Source organism: Stegodyphus dumicola, chromosome 3 (genome assembly GCF_044657685.1).
Source record: "Stegodyphus dumicola isolate Sdum_Otavi_A_Nest chromosome 3, ASM4465768v1".
NCBI classification, from domain to species: Eukaryota; Metazoa; Arthropoda; class Arachnida; order Araneae; family Eresidae; genus Stegodyphus; species Stegodyphus dumicola.
The window spans coordinates 215200323-215219590 of NC_140770.1; the positions used below are offsets into that span (position 1 = coordinate 215200323).

Genomic DNA, 19268 nt, shown 5'->3' on the forward strand with positions numbered 1-19268 from the left:
GGATGGTTATCTATATGGAAAATTAAGTTGGTTATCTATGTGGATACACAGAAACTTCAGGACTTGGGCAATCTTAATTTTCTTTCCCTATAGGGTGAAGGTGGGCTTTCTTAAGAGCTTTTGGCCTGGCTTGTTAAAAAGTATAGCCTTGGACTTCACTTGCGAAATGCAGAGTTTCAACCTTTGGCATTCTATGTTAAGCTGTTTGAGAGAACCGTTCACATTCCTTTCGAGGATGTCTTTAGTCCTGCCACTAACAACCAATGCAGTGTAATCCGCAAACGCGAAGATCTTCGTATGATCGGGAAATTCATATTTTAAGACGTCATTAAAAGTGAGCCCAGAAATCAGCACTCAAGCAGGATCCTTGGGGACGTCCTCTAGTAAATTTTTTGCTGGTTATCATGTTGTTATGAATGAATATGCTTTCTCTATTATGAAAGTAATGTATGAGAATATTGAGAAGATTAGAGGGACAGTTGGCTTAATTAAGTGCATTTAATACTGAAGGCCACTATATTGAGTCGAAGGCACTTTTTAAATCAACACAAATAAGTGCACTATGTTCACCTTTTGATTTATTCTGTTGGATTTGCTTCAGTATTTTATCAATTGCATGAATAGCACTTGAGTTGGCTTTGAATCCGTATTGGTGTTTACTGATTGTTTGATTTTTGATAAAGTGATATCTCAACTGCCCGGCAATAAGTCTTTCTAGAACTTTTACTATGGTGGGCAGCAAATTTATTGGCCGAAATGCAGAAGGATCTTCGGGGTTCCTATCCTTCTTCTCGAAAAGTATAATTTGTCCTTTCTTCATGTTATCGGGAAAGGTCGACAATTCTAAGCATTTATTGAAGAAATTAAGAAGGATTCTTGGGTCATGATTGTGCATAATTTTTAGAATTTTGTTTATAGATTCGGGGCCCGGGGCTTTCTTATTGTTGAGGTGCTTGGTAATATTATTAATTTCTTGCAGAGTGAAGGGGGAGTCTCTTGAGCCATTTTGTGAGAAATTGGAAAGTCTAATCTCTCTCTGCTCGGATGTGTCATCTTCTGAATTGTCATCCATGAAGATAGCGTCAAGGATTTTGGTTGCTGCTTCTTGCGATAGAATCTGGGAATCAGGAATGCTATTGTTGTTGCTTGCGTGATCTTTGTTAGGAAGCGTAATTTTTGTCGGAATGAAGAATTTCCTAGTTGCCAATTTATGGAGGATGCCATACGTATCTTTATTTTGAGAACAAAATTTTTTCCACGAGGTTAATTTAGCTTCCATAAATTTCTTTTTGTAAATCCTTCTTTGCTCGTTGTATCTTACGCATGCAGCATTCCTAGAATTGTCGTCCAGTGTAGATTTTATTTTCCTCCTTAAGGCTTTAGTTTTGTTCCTCTCTGCCCTCAACTCTTTTGTCCACCAATTTGCAGTGAATTTATTTCTTGGAGCTCTAATTTTAAAGCTCTGTTGGGATATTCTTTGTGTGATTGAGAAAAAGTTACGATCTAAAACGCCGTGAAGCAGATTTTAAAGTAGGTGATAAAGTGTTAAAGCGGAAATTTTCTTTATCAAGTGCCCCAGACAATTTCACTGCAAAATTGGCTCCTAAGTTTGAAGGCCCCTATGTAATGCAGGAAATCAAGGGAGTCGTATTGTACCTTAAGAACGAGAGAGGGGAAACCTGTAAAGCATGTCCCGACCAGCTGAAAAAATATTATAATCAAAATGATTTCGAAATCCTTAAAAGTTTCTTTCAGGACTCAAGCGCAAAAGAAGTGGAAATTCCAGAATTAACGCCGCCCGCTCCACCACCCAAGAAGCAGAGAACAGAAGAGGAACCTAGAACTTCTACAAGTCATTCTAGGGTCCCGAAAAGAAGGAAGGAAAATGGTCAGACTCCAGCATTCCAGAAGTTCAGGAAATCAACGCCGCCGCGTAAAGAATCTTTGGTAAATAGGAAAAGACCAGATACAACTTTCCACAGTAGAAATTCTGCGTCGAGGAAACCACTTCCAGGGCCAGATAGTCAGGAGCAAACAAGGCCGCCGTTCACGAGAAGAAAAGACAGAAGCAGGAACGAAAAGATTGGCACCAACAGAAGAAATTCAAGCAAGAATCCAGACCGGAGGCCGCCAAGACCAGCCATCCAGGGGCCAAACGGAAAAGACAGGAACCCGAAGACTACCACCCCAAGAGGCCGGCGTACAGAGGGCGAAAAAAGAAAGTGACCATGGAGGAAATTCGAAGAAATCAAAAGAGGAGGTTAACTTCCATGAATTCGGTAACTTGTGATCAATTCTGCCAGAAGAGGATGTCGAAATTCCAAGCATTGAAAAGTCAAAGATAAGTTAAAAATCTTCTATACATTTTTCTTTTGTTCTGAAATGTTATGTGTAAATACGAAGTTCTATGTGTTGACGGAAGTCAATTAGTCTCGGTTGAGACTTAGTTTTGTTTTACTCTATTTAGCTAAAGCAAAAGCATTATTTTCTTTAAGTGTAATATTTAAGAACAAGCAGTTCATGTTGGTCGAAGGACTGGTTCTGTTATGTTAAAGGCAAAATTTGGCCGAAGGTAAAATAGCTTCGTATTGTTGTATTAATGGTAAATTTAGTTTCAGTGCCGCCAGCTTGGCGAAGGAAGCGTGAAGTAAAATTTTATTTTCTCTTATTCATCTTATTGTAAATTGTAAAAATCATATGTATTAGAATTTTGTAAATGTAAGTGAATACTTGAAAGTTATGTAAAAGTAGAATTTAGTCTAGAAGCATAAAATTTTAGATGCTAAAAGTAAATGCTCAAAAGAAACAAGTTAAAACCTAAGTGTTAAACTGTAGATAAAATCATGCGTTAGAGCGAAAGCCTGCATGTGAAAAGATGAATGAGGGGGAAATTAGAATGAATGTGTTTTTTAGGGTTCTCCATCCACACTTGAATTTAAGAATGTTAAACATAGCTCATCGAGTTTCGGTATGTTGAAGGGTGTGTCATAATTGGTCGATTGAAATCTAACAAATCATTGTGGTTAGGGAAAGTGTTGAAATACAAAAACATGAAGATTCTCGTTTGACACCATACATGGTGGAGAACCAGGGTAAAGTTAAATTCATGTTTTAATATTTGAACAAATGTGAATTTAAGCAGTTAAATAAGGAAAAGAAAAGGATCGAAAACGAAAATACTATCGAGTGTTAAGAAAGTGTAAATCATAATGTATTTGGAATATACTGATACTTATTCCTTCCAGATGCTGGAAGGAAGAGAAAAAGATTGATTGATGAAGAGCAACAGCAGAGAAGATCCTGTAAGAAGATATTGTATTCTAATCGTCTACATAAACTATTGAAAAATTTTGTTAGGGAAAAGTTTGTTTTATGTAAACGGAGCTCTTGAGTCTTAGGTTAGAATATGGAAACTTTTCAACAGGTCGTTTCTAGGACCTGCTTCCAAGTTTACCAAATTCTGGCAGCGGCAAATGTAGGGCTTATATTTATTTTAACTAACATTTATTCTAAGCTATCTTTCCTGTCAAGCCTTTACTTTTCCCTAGAATTGCCAATGCTAGAGTATGTAAATTGTAGTAGAGCGCGCAGTATATTCAAATTTAGCAGAAGTAAGTTGAGTTCATATAGAAGGAAAACGAGATTGTAGGTGTGCTTCTTGAATCGCGAACGTGAAAGTTGCTAGGTAGAAATTTAAGAACCGCGCGTTTCGGCCTGTGTGCCTGTCTCGGCAGTTTTTGCTGAATATTTTAACTGCTTAATTAGTAAGCTCGCTGAATCTCAGCGGTATTTTAGAACGCAGTTAGGTTAGTTTAAGATCTCAGAGCCTCGTGGATAGTGATCTCGCTATTTTATTCATCCAGTCATTATTGTTCAGTTTTACGTTCTGTTTCAGTTAAACCGCCGGGTCGGCATAGTTTATGAGCGTCAAGTGGACGCAGCTGTTATTTTTAAAGTTGAATAAAAAGGACTTTAAACCCTTCTTACGTGTCTGTGTAAATTTACACTTAGTAGCAATCACCACCACAGTTGCTGACAAGTTGGGGCCACAACGATACTACAAACTGCATCATAAAAATTCAGGTTAGCATAATGAAAATGATGTTTCATGAGCCTAAGTGTAATTGAATAAGAGACGGAATGTCATCCATGCAAATGAAGATTTTCATCAGCATTCCTTCAAAAAATCTCCTTACTAAGGTATATTTCAGATATGTATTTGAAATACACCTTCCGAAGGAAATGCATTTCAGATAGATACATGAACTAAGCTTTTATTATGATGGTCATTTTCTGGTATGTTAAAGAAGATTTAATATGAAATTATTTTACATGTTTGTGTTGTAGCGCAGATGCCAGTGTTACTAATATTATTCTGGAATCCACTCAACTTCAGAGCATATGGAGAAATTATAATAAATGATTATAAGAAATTTTTAACTGTCAACTCAACAAGAAGAAAGATGCGTAGAATAACGAAATATCACTATTGCTACACAATAGGTGAAGAATGAAGAAATTCTACTGCTTGTGCATAAAAACGTATGCACATAATTTTTTTCTGTATTTTCATTTCTTCTCTTATTTACTTCTCTCTTATTTCTTATGTTAATAATTTGTATCACAACTTCGGATAAAGGACTGCTTGATTTAGAACTAGTGAATTCCAGATTCGAAGGCGCCGCCACGAATTATCCACATAATTTTGATAGATGAGTTTCGCTTACACTATGAAATGTCGTATATTAGTTCCTGGAAACCTTTAATGGCGGGATGAGTTGTATACTTTTGTGCTATCTGAATTTGAAGATTTGAGATAAAAGTATGTGTCTGCTTGAGGTCTCTAGAGTGATATTTTGAAATGACAAGTGTTTGAAGAGTAGTCTGCATCTGTTTGAGCATTATTATCTGGATTACGGCACACAACACCGGGGCTATACACAACACCGGGGCTATACACAATACCGGGGCTGCTTAGGGGAAGGATGCCTTCATGGAAAGCTTTTTAAATGAAACTCACTTGTTTACGTTACACATGGGGTGGAAACACTTCTAACCGCTTGATTCGACTTCAGTGAAAGAAGATTTGGTAAAAGCTCGAAAATCCTTTAAAAGACTTTGAAAGATTTTGAAAATCACTGTAAATCTGGTGAATCTGAAATCACGGTCAATCCGATGAAGAAGTCCATTCTTCCCACGGTCCTGAAAATTTCCTCATGCAACAATCACAAATGAAATAAATAATCAATAATATCTAGCATTACTAAGGAATTATTGCAAAACTTAATTACAGGAGGAAAAATTATGTTTGTAGCATGTTATTGCGACCGATTGCAAACACTGTAACACCCCCCCCCCCAGAAAAAAAGAAAGGCACAAAACCATCTGACTTGCTTAGGAATAGATATGATAAAGCTGTAATAGATTTCCTGACTGAATGTCGTCACTCATAAAGATCTATGTATGAGTCCACTACACCTCAGATACTTCCCAATTTGAAACAGTCATTGTATCAAAGAATTTGTAGGGATAAATTCCCTACAAATTCTTTAATTGCGTGAACTGCGTTTTTCCTCCTGTAACAGGACTTAGAAGAGAAGGGCTAGCTCATAGAGCTTTTCCCCCTGAAGCAGAAAGTGAGAAGTGATGACGTAGTCATGATGACACTGAGCGCGCAGATGCAATTCACAGCTTGAAAATTAGCGATTTTGAACCAGCGTTTGAAATGAGCTGTGTGTGAAAGATAGCTATATTTTGGAAGAGACAATGTTACTGCTTTATGCATTTTAGACTGAACCATTAAAAAATTTAATAATACTTACTCAATTTTAAAATAATAGATAAAATGTGCTACTCTTAACATAAAGTTCCGTGGGTTTTTTTCAATTTTTATTTGCAGGTTTTTTATTTAATGAACGTTTATTTCTAATCATTTCTTTATCTGCATGTGAACTGAGAAAATTTTTATACTGCTTCTAAGATGACTATAATAGCAGCTATTTAAATTTACTCAAAAAACAATTTTACATTGACATAGTTTTAAACATATATGACATATATGGCAACATTTCTGCTAACCTATGTTTGATTTTTTGCCTAATTGTAAATTTTACATTGTTATAATTCTCTTCCGATTCAATATAATATTTTTTTTAAATAATTTTGTAATTTATACTTATATCTATATTAATCATATCATATAATAATCATAAATAAATGTATGTAAGATTGTTACCTTAATTTTGACAAAATAGCTTTACTCAGAGTACCTAAAACAGTTATTTAATTTTTCAAAAGTGTGAGTAAAGGAAACAAGTCTTTTTATGCCAATTACTTTAATGTTTTATACTATTATATTTTATCTAGAATGCTAATTTAGCACAAAATCTAATCAATAATTAGTTACAAAGGATACAATAAGAATAACTTTAACAAGTACTTAACAAAATTAGTTTGTTAAATACTTGTTATTCTTGTTGGTACTATTCATAGTACCGAAGATATTATCGATTAACTCATAGAAGTCAGATGCTTTTTGATTTCCTGTGGGGTGGAGTATACCTTTTGCGGTACTTTTTGAAAATAATGTTTTCTCTGGAGCGACTTTTTGTCTCTCGTTTCCCTTGACCATTAAATAATTCGGTTTTAGTTTGTGACATAATTTGATTTCTTCTCAATCTCTATTTAAAACCTCTTTAATAATAACAAAATTTAAAACAGTTCAAGCTTCTAAAACAAATCCTTTATCTAAAACGTGGTTTCTCAGTAATTTGAGGCAGAGCGCGAAATGAGACCTCTGATTAAAACAAACTGCACATTTTGAAAAGAACCAAGAACTTGGTCCAGTTTAGAGTCATAGCAGAGTTTTCAATCTATATGCATTTCGTCGAAACTGAGAACGCATATTTTTTCTACAGAATACAAATATTCGCCTCTTTCCTTCTTTAGAGTAAGAACATCACTTTGAATTCTTGGACTACACTAAAATTTAGCGCACCATTTCTTTAATTTGCTAATACTAGGTAAAGATATTCCAGTTTTTTTTTCTTAATTTTTTTTCTTTCCAAAAATCATAGCTTTAAGATGACAGAGCTCTTATGACAATGCAACGTGAAATATCTTCACTAGTTTTTTCCTTCTTTTTCAGTAATACATTAATCTGCGTCTTTATAAAAATAGGCTTTAGACATTTTTTCAAATTCTTTGATTTGTGCTTCCCCCCCCAAAAAAAAAATTTCGCTATTTGAGATTTTAATTTCTGATACCAATTTCTGTCTAGATGTCGTCCACCTTCTTCGCCGCTGAACAAACATTCTAAAATTTTTCTTTTCTCTATTTTTCAATACTTTAATACAATTTTCTAAGGATATTATTTTGTTCTTCAAATTATCAATGCATTCTTGTTTATCCTTAAACTTAGGGCATTCAGGAATATCTATATTTTCATTTGTGAGTTTTATTTCAGAATTATTAAAATTTGATTTACTATTGTCATCATCAATTTCAATTTATTATTGTCATCATAATTTACTTTCGGCACAGCATTCCATTTCAACAGTTTCTTTTTGTGGCTATCCAAACAAGCGATTTTTCATATCATCTTCATAAACACTGCATAGAAAATGTTCGTTGCAGATTTTTCCGCTCTTCGCATTAATAGAATCTTGTCTTTGACATTTGTGTATCCATTCTTTCGTCAAAAGCAAAACCTCATTTGGATCCTTTGGTCCCATGAAATAAAATATCTCATCCTTTCGTATTTCTGTAAGTGCTACGGCAAGTTACTACAGCGCAAAAAGCCATATCACGTAAATGGTACTTTACAATATAGAAGTTAAAATAAAAACTGACTAAAATTACATATATATAAATTATTTTAAATATATACATTATTAGAAAACTGATATATATATATGATTAAAATTAATTTGGGATATGTAACCTCTAGAAAATCGTCTCACAGCTGAATGAAACTACAGTTTTAAACGCGGGAAATCAGAACAGGTGGCATCACAGTGACGTCAGATTACTGCCTGTTAATTTTCCCCATTAGGTTCGCGTCGGCGAGGAGTCGAACAAAGAAATGAGCTAGCCCTTTCTATTTATCCCTGTCCTGTAAGAGGTTTCTTCCGCGAGTTTCCAGGCCGTTCGAGTACTGAACAAAGCAGTACTTTACAGTACTGAACAAAGCAGTACTTTACGAAGCATAGCAAAGCTTTTGAGATACATGGCTCGCGGCTGTTGTCAGGTAAGGTAAAGGAGCTACAGTGAAGGACTGCTAAAAGAAACTCTCCACTATGCTATTTTGCGTCTTTGCTATTTTGCGTCGGTTCACTATAAATGTCTATTTCACTTTTCAAACTATTGCCATCAATAAGTCTTGCATTATATTTGAAAAAATGAAATAATGAAAAATCTGCATAAATGTATGTATATTTCTCGCATTGTGATAAAACAACGGTACATAGAGCCATTGAATTTTGAATGACGTAATGTTACTGCGAATATGGGCATGTGGAAGCCCAAACTTGAAATTTGGAATTTGTTTTAATATCGATTTCATATTTTATAAAACTTTAACGAATTTTTAATTAACAAACTAAGGATTTCAAAGCGAGCAATGGCAACGTTGTACAGAAAAAACGTTTTTATCTCCAGTGCGCGAGACTCTGTACTGGGAAATTCTAAAGATAGGCTCAAATTATTTTGCGACATCCTGCTGTTGAAATTAATTTTAGGGTTTAGGTGCGAAGAACGTGATATTTAATAAATAAAGGTAGCAGACAAATGTTAAAAAAACGCCTCTTTCGATGTAATTTAAAATAAGAAATCTTTCATTTTTTTTTTAAATGTTTGTCTTTTGACCTGTTCCCCTGACCAGTACTTGCCATAACATGGTCAGTATAGTAACTCGTAGGAATTCAACTGTTTGTCTTTTCATCTGTCAGTCTGACAGACAGTTAGCGTACGATGGACAGTTTGAAATTGATTAAATTCGTTTATACATAATGTAATTTTGTACAGTCATTAGGTTATTCTGATGCAGGAGACATGAAAACTGAGCAATATCCTCGCCGGGCCCCGAACCCGGACCTCTCGATTAAATGCCGAGTGTGCTACCGTTATACCACGAAGGCATGTAGAAAGGAGGGAGATAATGCCTTATATATTCCCGCTTTTAAAGGGCGACTGGGGATTAAGGAACCCATTCGCCAAATTCTGGAGGTGAAGAATCATCATCCACCACCTTTTAGTTCGGGCGCCACCGTAGAGTCATTACTTTTTTTTTTGAACAATGAAACTGAAGAATATGCAATGCCCTCGCCAGGACTTGAACCTGGACCTCTCGACTGCGCGCCGTGTGTGCTACAATTATACAACGAAGGTATGCAGAAAAAAGGGAAAAAAATACCTTATAATTTAAAAAATTAAACTATTAGCTGATAAAGGAGCCTATCGTTGCACCCGCAGGCAGCTTGCGAGTCGTAGTGAGGTGGCCTGAGAGCTGCAGTTTGGCCGTGCCTGCTATATAAACTGTGATGATCATCGAAGCCTCTAATAACCAAAGCCTGTTAAAAAGTTAGTTTACAATTACTGGAGGTAAATTTATTATTATTAATATAATTCACTGAGTAATTTTTCGTAATTCATAATTTACAAAAAAAATTTAATTCAGGAGTTTTAAGTTAAATTAATTTTATTCCTCTACGTGAACATTGGATTACCTATTTGAAGATGAGAAAAGAATCTAAGATTAAGAAATATATAATTTTGGAAATGTTTCTGCCGTTTTCTTTCACCATGTGCGTCGTTATTGATGACTTGATTTGATTTAGATGCGCAAAATACTTATTTGAGAGTCACATTATTCATTTTGCGTTAATGAAGATTTTGTTAATGCTAATTTTGTTAGTGCTATTTATTAATAATAAAACAATTGAAAATAAAAATTTTACAATAACTGGAAGTTTTTAAAAGATATTAGAGCTAAATAACTGGCAAATATAACAATTTTTTAATTAATTATTATTTGAAAGAATATTGTTTGAAATTATTATTATTTGAATAAATATTATTTGAAAGTAATTTTAAAAAGAAGTATTAAGAAACAGAGAAGGGAAAAAAAAATTTAAAAAAAAAATTAAATTTTTTAGATTTGAAATTTTTTTACGTTTCGCAACCTCATTTTCATGAAGAAACTGGTGAAATAGTTTTATACACTTAAAATCTTAGTAAAATTGCTTCATTATTGTAATTTTTAATTCCATTAACTTCGGTTAAAAAATGAAAGAGGTAATCTCGCCAAAAGAAATAATGTAGCGATATTTGGCGCACATATTTGGCGACAGTTATCTTGCAAACCTAACACCACTCCACCGCTGGCGTCTCAACGACTCTCACTGCCTCATGTGTCTGTTGTGCGCGATGAACGGACGTTCCTGAGCTATGGATATCTACCTGAGCGACAGCATTTTTAGTGAACTGCAGTCCGTCCATGAAACAGGGTATTACAACGCACAGCTTTCTCTCGAGGACCGATGGCAGCAGGTACTTCAATGAAAATGCTTTTGTAGTACTTTTTTTTATTTTTTTTTCCTCCCGCCATACTTCGCTCGGTGAATTCGAACATCACCGCGCGGGGGTGTACTGGCGCTAATTTCAAAGTTTTTTTTTTTTTTTCTTCTTTTCTTTTCTTTCTTCTCTCTCTCTCTCTCTCTTTTTTTTAAATGGAAGAAGGGCACGGGATGCAAAATGTAGGTGAACATTGTCGTGTTTTTTATGAGTAGGTTTTGTAATATTCATAATTATTCATATATTAATATATTGATTATTCATAATTTTTACACTTAAAATTACTTTTTCTACTCATTTATTTTTATTGAGATAAAGAATGGGAAATTTATTTAGCGTGAGGATTGGTTCAGTATTTCTCTTTCGCTGACAAAGATGTATCGTAGAGTAGTGGTATCAAACTCAATCTAAAAACTGCTGACAGATCAGATTTTTTTTAATAAAATGAAAAATTTTTATACACAAAATGATAAATATTTTAACTTAGCTTTAGATTTGGATATTAAATAATTATCAAAGCGTACGGTAAACCATAATAATTATAACGCAAAGAGAAGATTCTAATTAGTGTGTAAGCTTGGAGAAAAATTACTAGATATTCTCCTCATCTTGGGTTGTAAATGCCCATCTATTATGACTATTATGACTATGACCATCTGTCAGTCGGATTCTTTTCTTATTAATTTTCAGGTGTGAAAAAAGTTATTCACATATAAATAATATATTCCTAAGCAAAGCGATTATTCTGCGTGCTAAAATTTGTAACTGAGTTTATTTTTTGACAAGTACGAAAAATAGTAATCAAATCTGTATCTTCAAATTTTTAAATATGATTTATATCACATTATAAATTTCTGTTTATAGATTTTCTAGTGTCACATTCGTTTTTAATGGTAATGCAAATAATGTAAACTTGGACTTCAAATAATTGAAATCTCTGCAAGAATATATTTGCATAATGTATAACTGAAATCTCCGGCTGCATGAACTTACTTCAGAAGCCTCAGTTTGAGATCACTGTTGCAGACGGTTAAAAACGCAGTTTAAAATGTAAATTAAGATAATATGTAAATAAAATTTTTGTTCCATAATTACTATTATTAAAATTAGGTGTAATCAGGAAAGACTAAATTTACGCCTGAAGTATCTTTGAACAGTTAAGGGTCTAGTTAAACATAAATCTGACGAACATTTGTTATTAAATGTGTTTATCAAGCCCTAAACTGAATGTGACAGTAATATTAACGCATACAGGTTTCGACTTGTAAAAAGATGTAGCTGGGCAGGTAATGAATTTATATTTTTGCTGATAGATTCAGCTATACAAGACACTTGCCATTTATTGAGATCTGCTTTTGATTTCAAATTTCACTCTGGAATGATATTCAATCTGTGTAATTACCGTGTAAAATATTTTGAAGTTTCACTTTATGCAACCCAATCTCTTTATCAAGCTACATTAAGCATCGTTGCTACCAACTTCGAGATTTCTGTTAAGTGTTTCATTTATCTTTGAAATAATAATAGAACATTTCCTGTACGTAGAATATGTTTTTAAATACATATTCTTCATAATTTTATTACCGTTTATACTGTTGGAATAATCAATAAAAGACGTTTGTAATACAAAACGTTACGTGAAAAATGTTTCATATTTCCATACATTTCTAGAAATTTTCTTGAAGGCCTTAGTTATTAATTAAAATCTGTCAACTGTAGCTGGTAATTATACCAGTCCTGCTCTACCGAGTATGTTTTGATGCATTTTCTCATAATTTAAATTTTTTTACTTTACATTTTGCTCAACAGATGGCGCTATAGTTGTTGCTTCCTTTTTAATTATTTGTTAGCTTTTATTAAATTGGATATTTAAATCAAATTATATGGACTATTTTTTCCTCCTTAAAGCTGGTAATCAGCGTATGGTAATCAGCTGTAAGGAAAATTTTGAATTTTTTGAGTACTTATAAAATATGTTTAATTTTTATATAATTTTTTAAATATGTATTACTGTAGAATTAAAAAAAAATAGTTTCCTTTATTGTTGTGTAAGCGCATATGTGAAAATTACGAACTTTTTACAAAAATTTAAGAATAAGGTTAAAAAAAAAGGAGAGCCTTCAGTTTAAAGCAGGATTTCTTAAACTTTTTTCAGTCGCGACCCCCTTCTTTTTATCACTGAGATTTTTTCGGGGTTCCCCCCCCAAGACCATTAACCATAATATTTACGTAAATTTTGTGGGTCCCAAGAGCACTGCGCAAATCCGACACACGCGTGCATGAAACTGTAAGTTTTTTCACTTGTACTATATATTATTGCACTTTTAGTCCATTAACTTTAATTTCTAATTTTAAGACTTAGAACAATGGGAAAATTTTAAATAAGTAACAGACAAAATGACAGCATTAAGTGCAAAGCAAGTAAAATAAACGTTACGATTATAATAAGAAACGTTTTCCTTTTTTCTTTTTCTGTATTGTCTTATCTTTATCTATTTCCAGGTACATTGTGTAAAAATATTTGGTAAATGTAAAATCATTATAATGAGTTAAAGAAATATCAAAACTGCTAAATTTTTTGGCGACCCCTGCTGCAGGTCCCGCGAACCAAGATGAAAGATGAAGATGCAAGGGGTGTTCGTGTTAATGGAACGTTTTGAAATCGCTGAGTTTATTAATCAAAAATTCGTTAAAGTGTTACAAAATATGAAATCGATAATAAAAGAAATTTCAAATTCCAAGTTCTGGCTTCCACATGCTCATATTCGTAGGAGGATTACGTCATTCAAAATTCGATGGCTCCATGTACCGTTGTTTTATCACAATGCGAGAAATATACATACATTTATGCAGATTTTTCATTATTTAATTTCTTTAAGTATAACACAGGGCGATAATTCTTTGTGGCCAACAGTATCAAACCAGCGCCATTTTAAGAGGAATTTTCTAATTTATTAAAGTTGCATTTTGCAGTTTTCAGAAGCCTTTTACAAAAGACCTTTTTGGCACACTTTGCAGTCTTTTCTCTCGTTTTTGTTTTATTTATTTATTTTGTTATTTTGCTTGAAATTTAATTTGTTAACCATTTTTAGAACTGACAAAAAATTCATTAAAACTGTTTCCGATGACCATCTTTACATCTTTACGGTTATTAGACCAAAGAACCCTGCACTTCTATTTATCTCCTTATTTGGATAAATGGAGCTGCAGAAAAAGCATTATACTATCAGGTGAAAACGGACGATAGCCTCTTTCCCGGGAAAAGAGCAAGAATTTTTTTCCCTCTCTTCCTCCCGCTCTCTGGGTCTATTATTCGAACGGGCGACTGGCCCGCGTGAAAAGAGATCGTTCTCTGCTCAACGTTCGTAACAGAAAAATCATCACCTGCCGGAACATTTACCCGCATTTTCTTGTAGAAGCCTGTTCTGCTGTTGCTGTTGCATCACATGCTGAAGAGTTGCAAAAACGTTATTTACATTGTATTTCAGTTTATAAACCTTAATGCTATTCAAATTCCTGAATCATTGTTTTTTTAAAGGTTTGTTTGCTTTAGAAGTCTTATGCTTGACAGAGTTTTTTTTTTTTTTTTTTTTTTTTGTTTCTGTTTTTTTGTAAATTAAATTAGGTCAGTTTTTTAAATGTGTATTTTTTAGGAAACTAGTATTGTTTTTCAGGTGGATTTAGTACTTAGCATAATCAAGTTGTTTAACAGTACAGTGCTCAGTTATTGAAAAACACCGTCAGTAATTAATCTATAGCGTTGCTAATTTTTATTTACTACTCGAAACTAAGACCAACCACTTCTTTTTTGGCAATATCTTGTTCTAAAATTTAGTACGGTCTTATAATTCGGTACTTTAACAAATGAAATTCCAGAATGAGGTGAAGGAATTAATTATCATTCTTAATCGAATAACTACACCCTTTGTATACTAAATAATTAACACAGGTAATTACTATATATGTATATATAATCAAATTTATGAAATGAAAATGACTCAAGCATAGTTGCAGTTGGTTCCAAATTTCAAGCATAAATTAAAAAATATTTTAAAAAGAAAAATTAGTAATTTTTTAAAAAAAGGAAATCAAATTTTTGAAAAAGAAAAATAAATGAAATGAACATGAAGAAATGTAGAATGGAAATAAATATGTAAAGGAAAATTGTCTGTCAAGCAATAGTTATTAGTAGCAGTAAAGCATATACAGTTTTAAATGCAAATTAAATGAAAATTTTAGAAACGTTACGTAATTTTTATTAACATAACGTTATTTTGCATTCTATACTGTATTAAAATATTGTATTTAATAATAGCTTGCCTTTCATGCTAACGAAAAAGAAATGAGTTCTAATCAGAAGCATGCCTCATCAAATTCGAGGATTTTTTATTTTGAAATATTATTCAAGATTTAAGAAACCTTTTGTTTGACAATTTTAGAGATTTTTTTTATGTGGAATTCAACAGCTGTAAAATAATGGCTATGAGAGCATCAGCATTTTATTTTCAATATTTTAATTACTGGAAGCATTATTGTATCGACAGAAATTTCCGTCTTACTAGTCATCTCTGTTATTGTGAATATTGCAGATGGGTATTTTTTTTTTAAGCTCCCAAAATACTACACAGTTAATTTCAGAATTGTAATACAAATAAAATAATTGAAGTCATAAAATATGTTGAAGCGAATTTTTAATAATAGCAAAATTAAAGCTTTTAATTAAGCTTAGGTTGAAGAAAATTATGTTTTGAGCCATTTATTGTTTTTGGATCATTCTTATACTTGACGTTTTGAATGACAGTTCCTCTTAATTAGTGATGCACTACCTCTGATGACTTAACGTTTGCCAATGAAATTTTTATAAAATGGCTTCGATTTTTTGAAAAATCTACACTACATCTTTCAGTATTGCTTGTATGATTTTCTTCTGTCTTTTATTACTATTATTCAAATTTAAAAGCTTACCATGCTTTAAATTTACTTAAAATTTAAGCAATTTAAAAAACCCCGCTGCCTCCCCAAAAAATCATTTAACCTGATGAACGCTGTATTTCATCTGTTCCTTCCTTTAGGGATGCTAAGCATGCGCTTTGTTATAAAAGGTCGGGGAAAGGAAGCAAAATGAAAGGAAGAGCGAATCTACCTGTAACCGTCGTCCCATTAAATTCTGCTTCGCTCCATTGGCAGCGGGGAAAAAAAGCGCGCGAAATGTCGCTTTTCGTCGAAGACTGTGATTTAATCTTTGGTCTTTAGCCATGAAATCATGAAACCAGGTTCAAGGACAGCTGCTAGGAGAGATAACACCCTCTAAAGCTTGTGCTCATGCTGAAAGCACTTATCAGGAAAGCTGAAAAATATTTTAGGCACATACTGCTATCAGAACGAGTTTAGAGTACCATTTACCTATTTACACGTTGATCATTTTCGTAGTAGATCAAAGTTCGCAAGCGTTACAGCTTTTTAAGCAGGTTAAAGTAATATAAGGATGAAAATTAGTATATCGAGAAATTCAACAGTGTGTGTTTGGGTGGAGGAGAGAATAATTATAGCTTAAAAGTTTCTTAAGTATGATAGGAAAAAAAATACATTTCTGAATATACTTTGAAGGTTCCTGAACTGTATTATTGTATTAATCAACCTCAATATATGCTCAAAAATGCCAAATCCTGTTATTAAAAATGTCGCGAAGAATTCATTCGGAAGAATAACGCGAGTGATTTCGGTTGAGAGAAAAAGATTCGGTGCATATAGTTTCGAAAACATATTCGTTTATGTTATTGTTGTGTATCGATTTTTAATAGGTTATTAATATATTTTGTTAATAATTTACTTTAAAAATTATTGTGGGTATTGCAAATCGAATGTTTTTAAGCTTCCAAAATACTACACAGTTAATTTCAGAATTGTAATACAAATAAAATAATTGAAGCCATAAAATGTGTTAAAGGGAATTTTTAATAATAGTAAAATTTTTAATTAAACTTAGATTAAAGAAAATGTTTTGAGCTGCATAAGGTTTTAAGATCATTCTTATATTTTTTTCGATTGATGCAATTCTTCTGACGTAACTGTCTTTCACTAATTTATATAGTCTATATTATTTTTGTTGGAAAAACATAGCAAATTGGAGATAAATGTATTTTTATGTTATTATTTTCAAATTGGAAACTTATTTTCCTTGAAATAAAATATTAATATCTGAAATTTATTTAGATTATCAAAACTACGGATATTAATTTTAATTAATAACAACATTTTAAATGTACACCGAAGAGCTTTTTATTAATAACTTGTAAGCATCTGTATTCGTTTTTAACAAATCACAAAATCAGTTAGTAAATCACCGTTTTTGATTTACTCGCAGATAAAAATGAATTTTTAAGATAAATATTTAGTTCTGAGTTGTTCGTGACTGATAACCTAACGTTGTCATGTATTATTTTAGAAGCGAGACTATCACTATGCAGACACTTTTGTCCAATCGGATTACCAGCTCGTTGTGCATGCAAATCTGCAAACCTTTCCACTTCACTTAACTGAGCTAGCAACGAAGTGTAAAAATACGATTATAAAATATAAAAAAAGTTACTGAAAAACAAACTTTATTGATTCTTTTAGATAAATGCGTGTTAAACTGTAGTGGTAATGATTCATTGAGATCAAGGATAACCTCAATGGTGATTATTCTTGTTCAAGATGCCTCCGCGTATTTCGGTTTCTGCTGGAAGTGGATTAGGTTAGGTTATATGTAATTATGTCAAAGCAACAGAAAAGGTTATACGCAGTAATGGTTTTCCTAAGAATAGCACATATTTTGCATGTTAAGAAATAATAGAAGCTCCAAGAATATTATGCTACAGTTAAGGTCAAAACGATTACAAAATTAAATTACTAAGGATAGAAAATTTAGATTTTCATGGCTTCCGCCGCAGCCAGGATTTTGAAAATAAACAGTAAAGTAAAACAGTATGCAAAAAATATTAACAAACTTGTTTTTAGATTACGCTTCAACGATTACTGTGTATCAAAGGGAGTAAGTAAATATGTGGCATTAGAAAGATCTCTCATTAATTTTTCAACTCATAATATAAGTACTCAAAAGAATTATATTACTCTCCATTAAATGTATTTCTAATTATAATACTAGATACATTATTCAAAATAATGATGCAAATTGTTTAGATGCACACGTTGGTGCTGTTGCCAAAAGACAGGCGCAATCCTGCAGTCCTTGCCACGATAAATTTCGTGGGCTTGTTCTGATGTTACTGTCAGACAAGTGAGATAAGTCACAACTACAACAACAACTGCAGAAGTACACGTATATTGCTTTTGAATCCATTTGTTTGTTAAGCATAGGGCAATTTATATTTGAGCGATAAATTAGAGATGCTGTGGGAGTGGAGTAGCTCTACCTCTCTATACTGTCAGTTTGCTTGTACACATAGATAACAAATGTTCAAATAGTATAAGCGATGCGAGAAGTAAGACAAGGCAGCCTTTCTCAGCCATTTTACTCGCATAAGGAAATCTTAGTCTCAGAGAACCCTGCATAAAATTATATCATTGGTATTTTTTCTCTGTATTGTAAAAGTTCATTAGGAAAACGTAATATGTTTTCCCTTATAGTTGATTGAAATAACTTTCTGGACTAAATAGGTTTTCCCTTCCTTATATCTTCAACTTTTTTGGTGGTATAGAGTAGCTTAGTCATCACTCTTTCTTGCGGAACCCATAGCAATTTCTCGCGGAACACTAGCATTCCGGGGAACCTTAATATCAAAGTCGGACTGGGCTACAGATGTTTCTAAGGTTGAAACATGTTAATAAGTGCAGCATTTATAAGTAATTCTGACAACCAGTTGTCATTTTGAAGAGGATGAAAGCAAAGCAATTAATTATCATGTCAAATTATAATGAAAAATTAAATTATAGTATACTATTTATGTATAATAACGTCTCTAAAATTTTTAGTACCGTAGGAGAGTATCATAGCTTCAAATTAAAATTTTAAAACTGAGCACTAGCTCTTCCTCCCTCCTCATTTTCAAGGACACTGGAAAAACTTCGAGCTGTTTACAGTTTTCAGTTCGCAAATTTCGTATTCTAGCAAGATGTAATATATTGCCGCTCCAGAGAATTATTTGCTGCAAGCCTCAAACGCAAACCATCCCCTGAAATAAATGTACAGTAACTTTACTCATCGTCTAGGTGTAGATTTGTATACACACCTAGACGGTGTAGTGGTTAGGGAAGCCTACTGCAGTACCGAAGGGCTGGGTTTCGAATTCCGGAGAAGGCATGAATGTTTCTAAATGTATATTGTCTCTGCTGCATGGGGGAAACTAATATTGTCGAGCCGAAAGTCCTCTCGTGTGGTTTGGTGGAAGACGAGAGGGGTGGGAGACTCTCGAACCACCTCGCGGGGTGCCCTCCCTCAAAATTGGGGTGGAAGTAGAAGTCCAACCTCCTTGAGGCTCTGGCAATCATTCATTCTTCTATGTAATATGGACACGGCAACAATAACAAATCTATATATAGGCTTAATTTACGATAACATAATATCATAGCAATTCCCCCCTTTTTTTGTTCTCCATTCTTACGGTTTATTTTAAGTATAAAATTTTATGCTCAGTGTCTTTAATTTCTTGGGAGACTAGTATTTAAACTAGTAGGACTATCGAAATTGTTTAGAT

At 33.0% G+C, this 19268-nt stretch overlaps 1 protein-coding gene across 4 annotated transcripts in view; it reads left to right on the forward strand.

Annotated features, from left to right (window-relative positions):
• Nucleotides 1–10389: 10389 nt before the first annotated feature.
• Nucleotides 10390–19268, forward strand: part of LOC118181480 (Krueppel-like factor 7) — a 245085-nt gene continuing 236206 nt past the window's right edge. For 2 of the 4 annotated variants that reach the window (XM_035350629.2, XM_035350628.2), the window contains exon 1: nt 10390–10548. In XM_035350629.2, the coding sequence (XP_035206520.1) occupies nt 10496–10548 (53 nt within the window). In that variant the 5' untranslated portion in view covers nt 10390–10495. The remainder of the gene's footprint in view (nt 10549–19268) is intronic. The other 2 variants (XM_085813849.1, XM_035350634.2) reach the window with 2 other exon arrangements.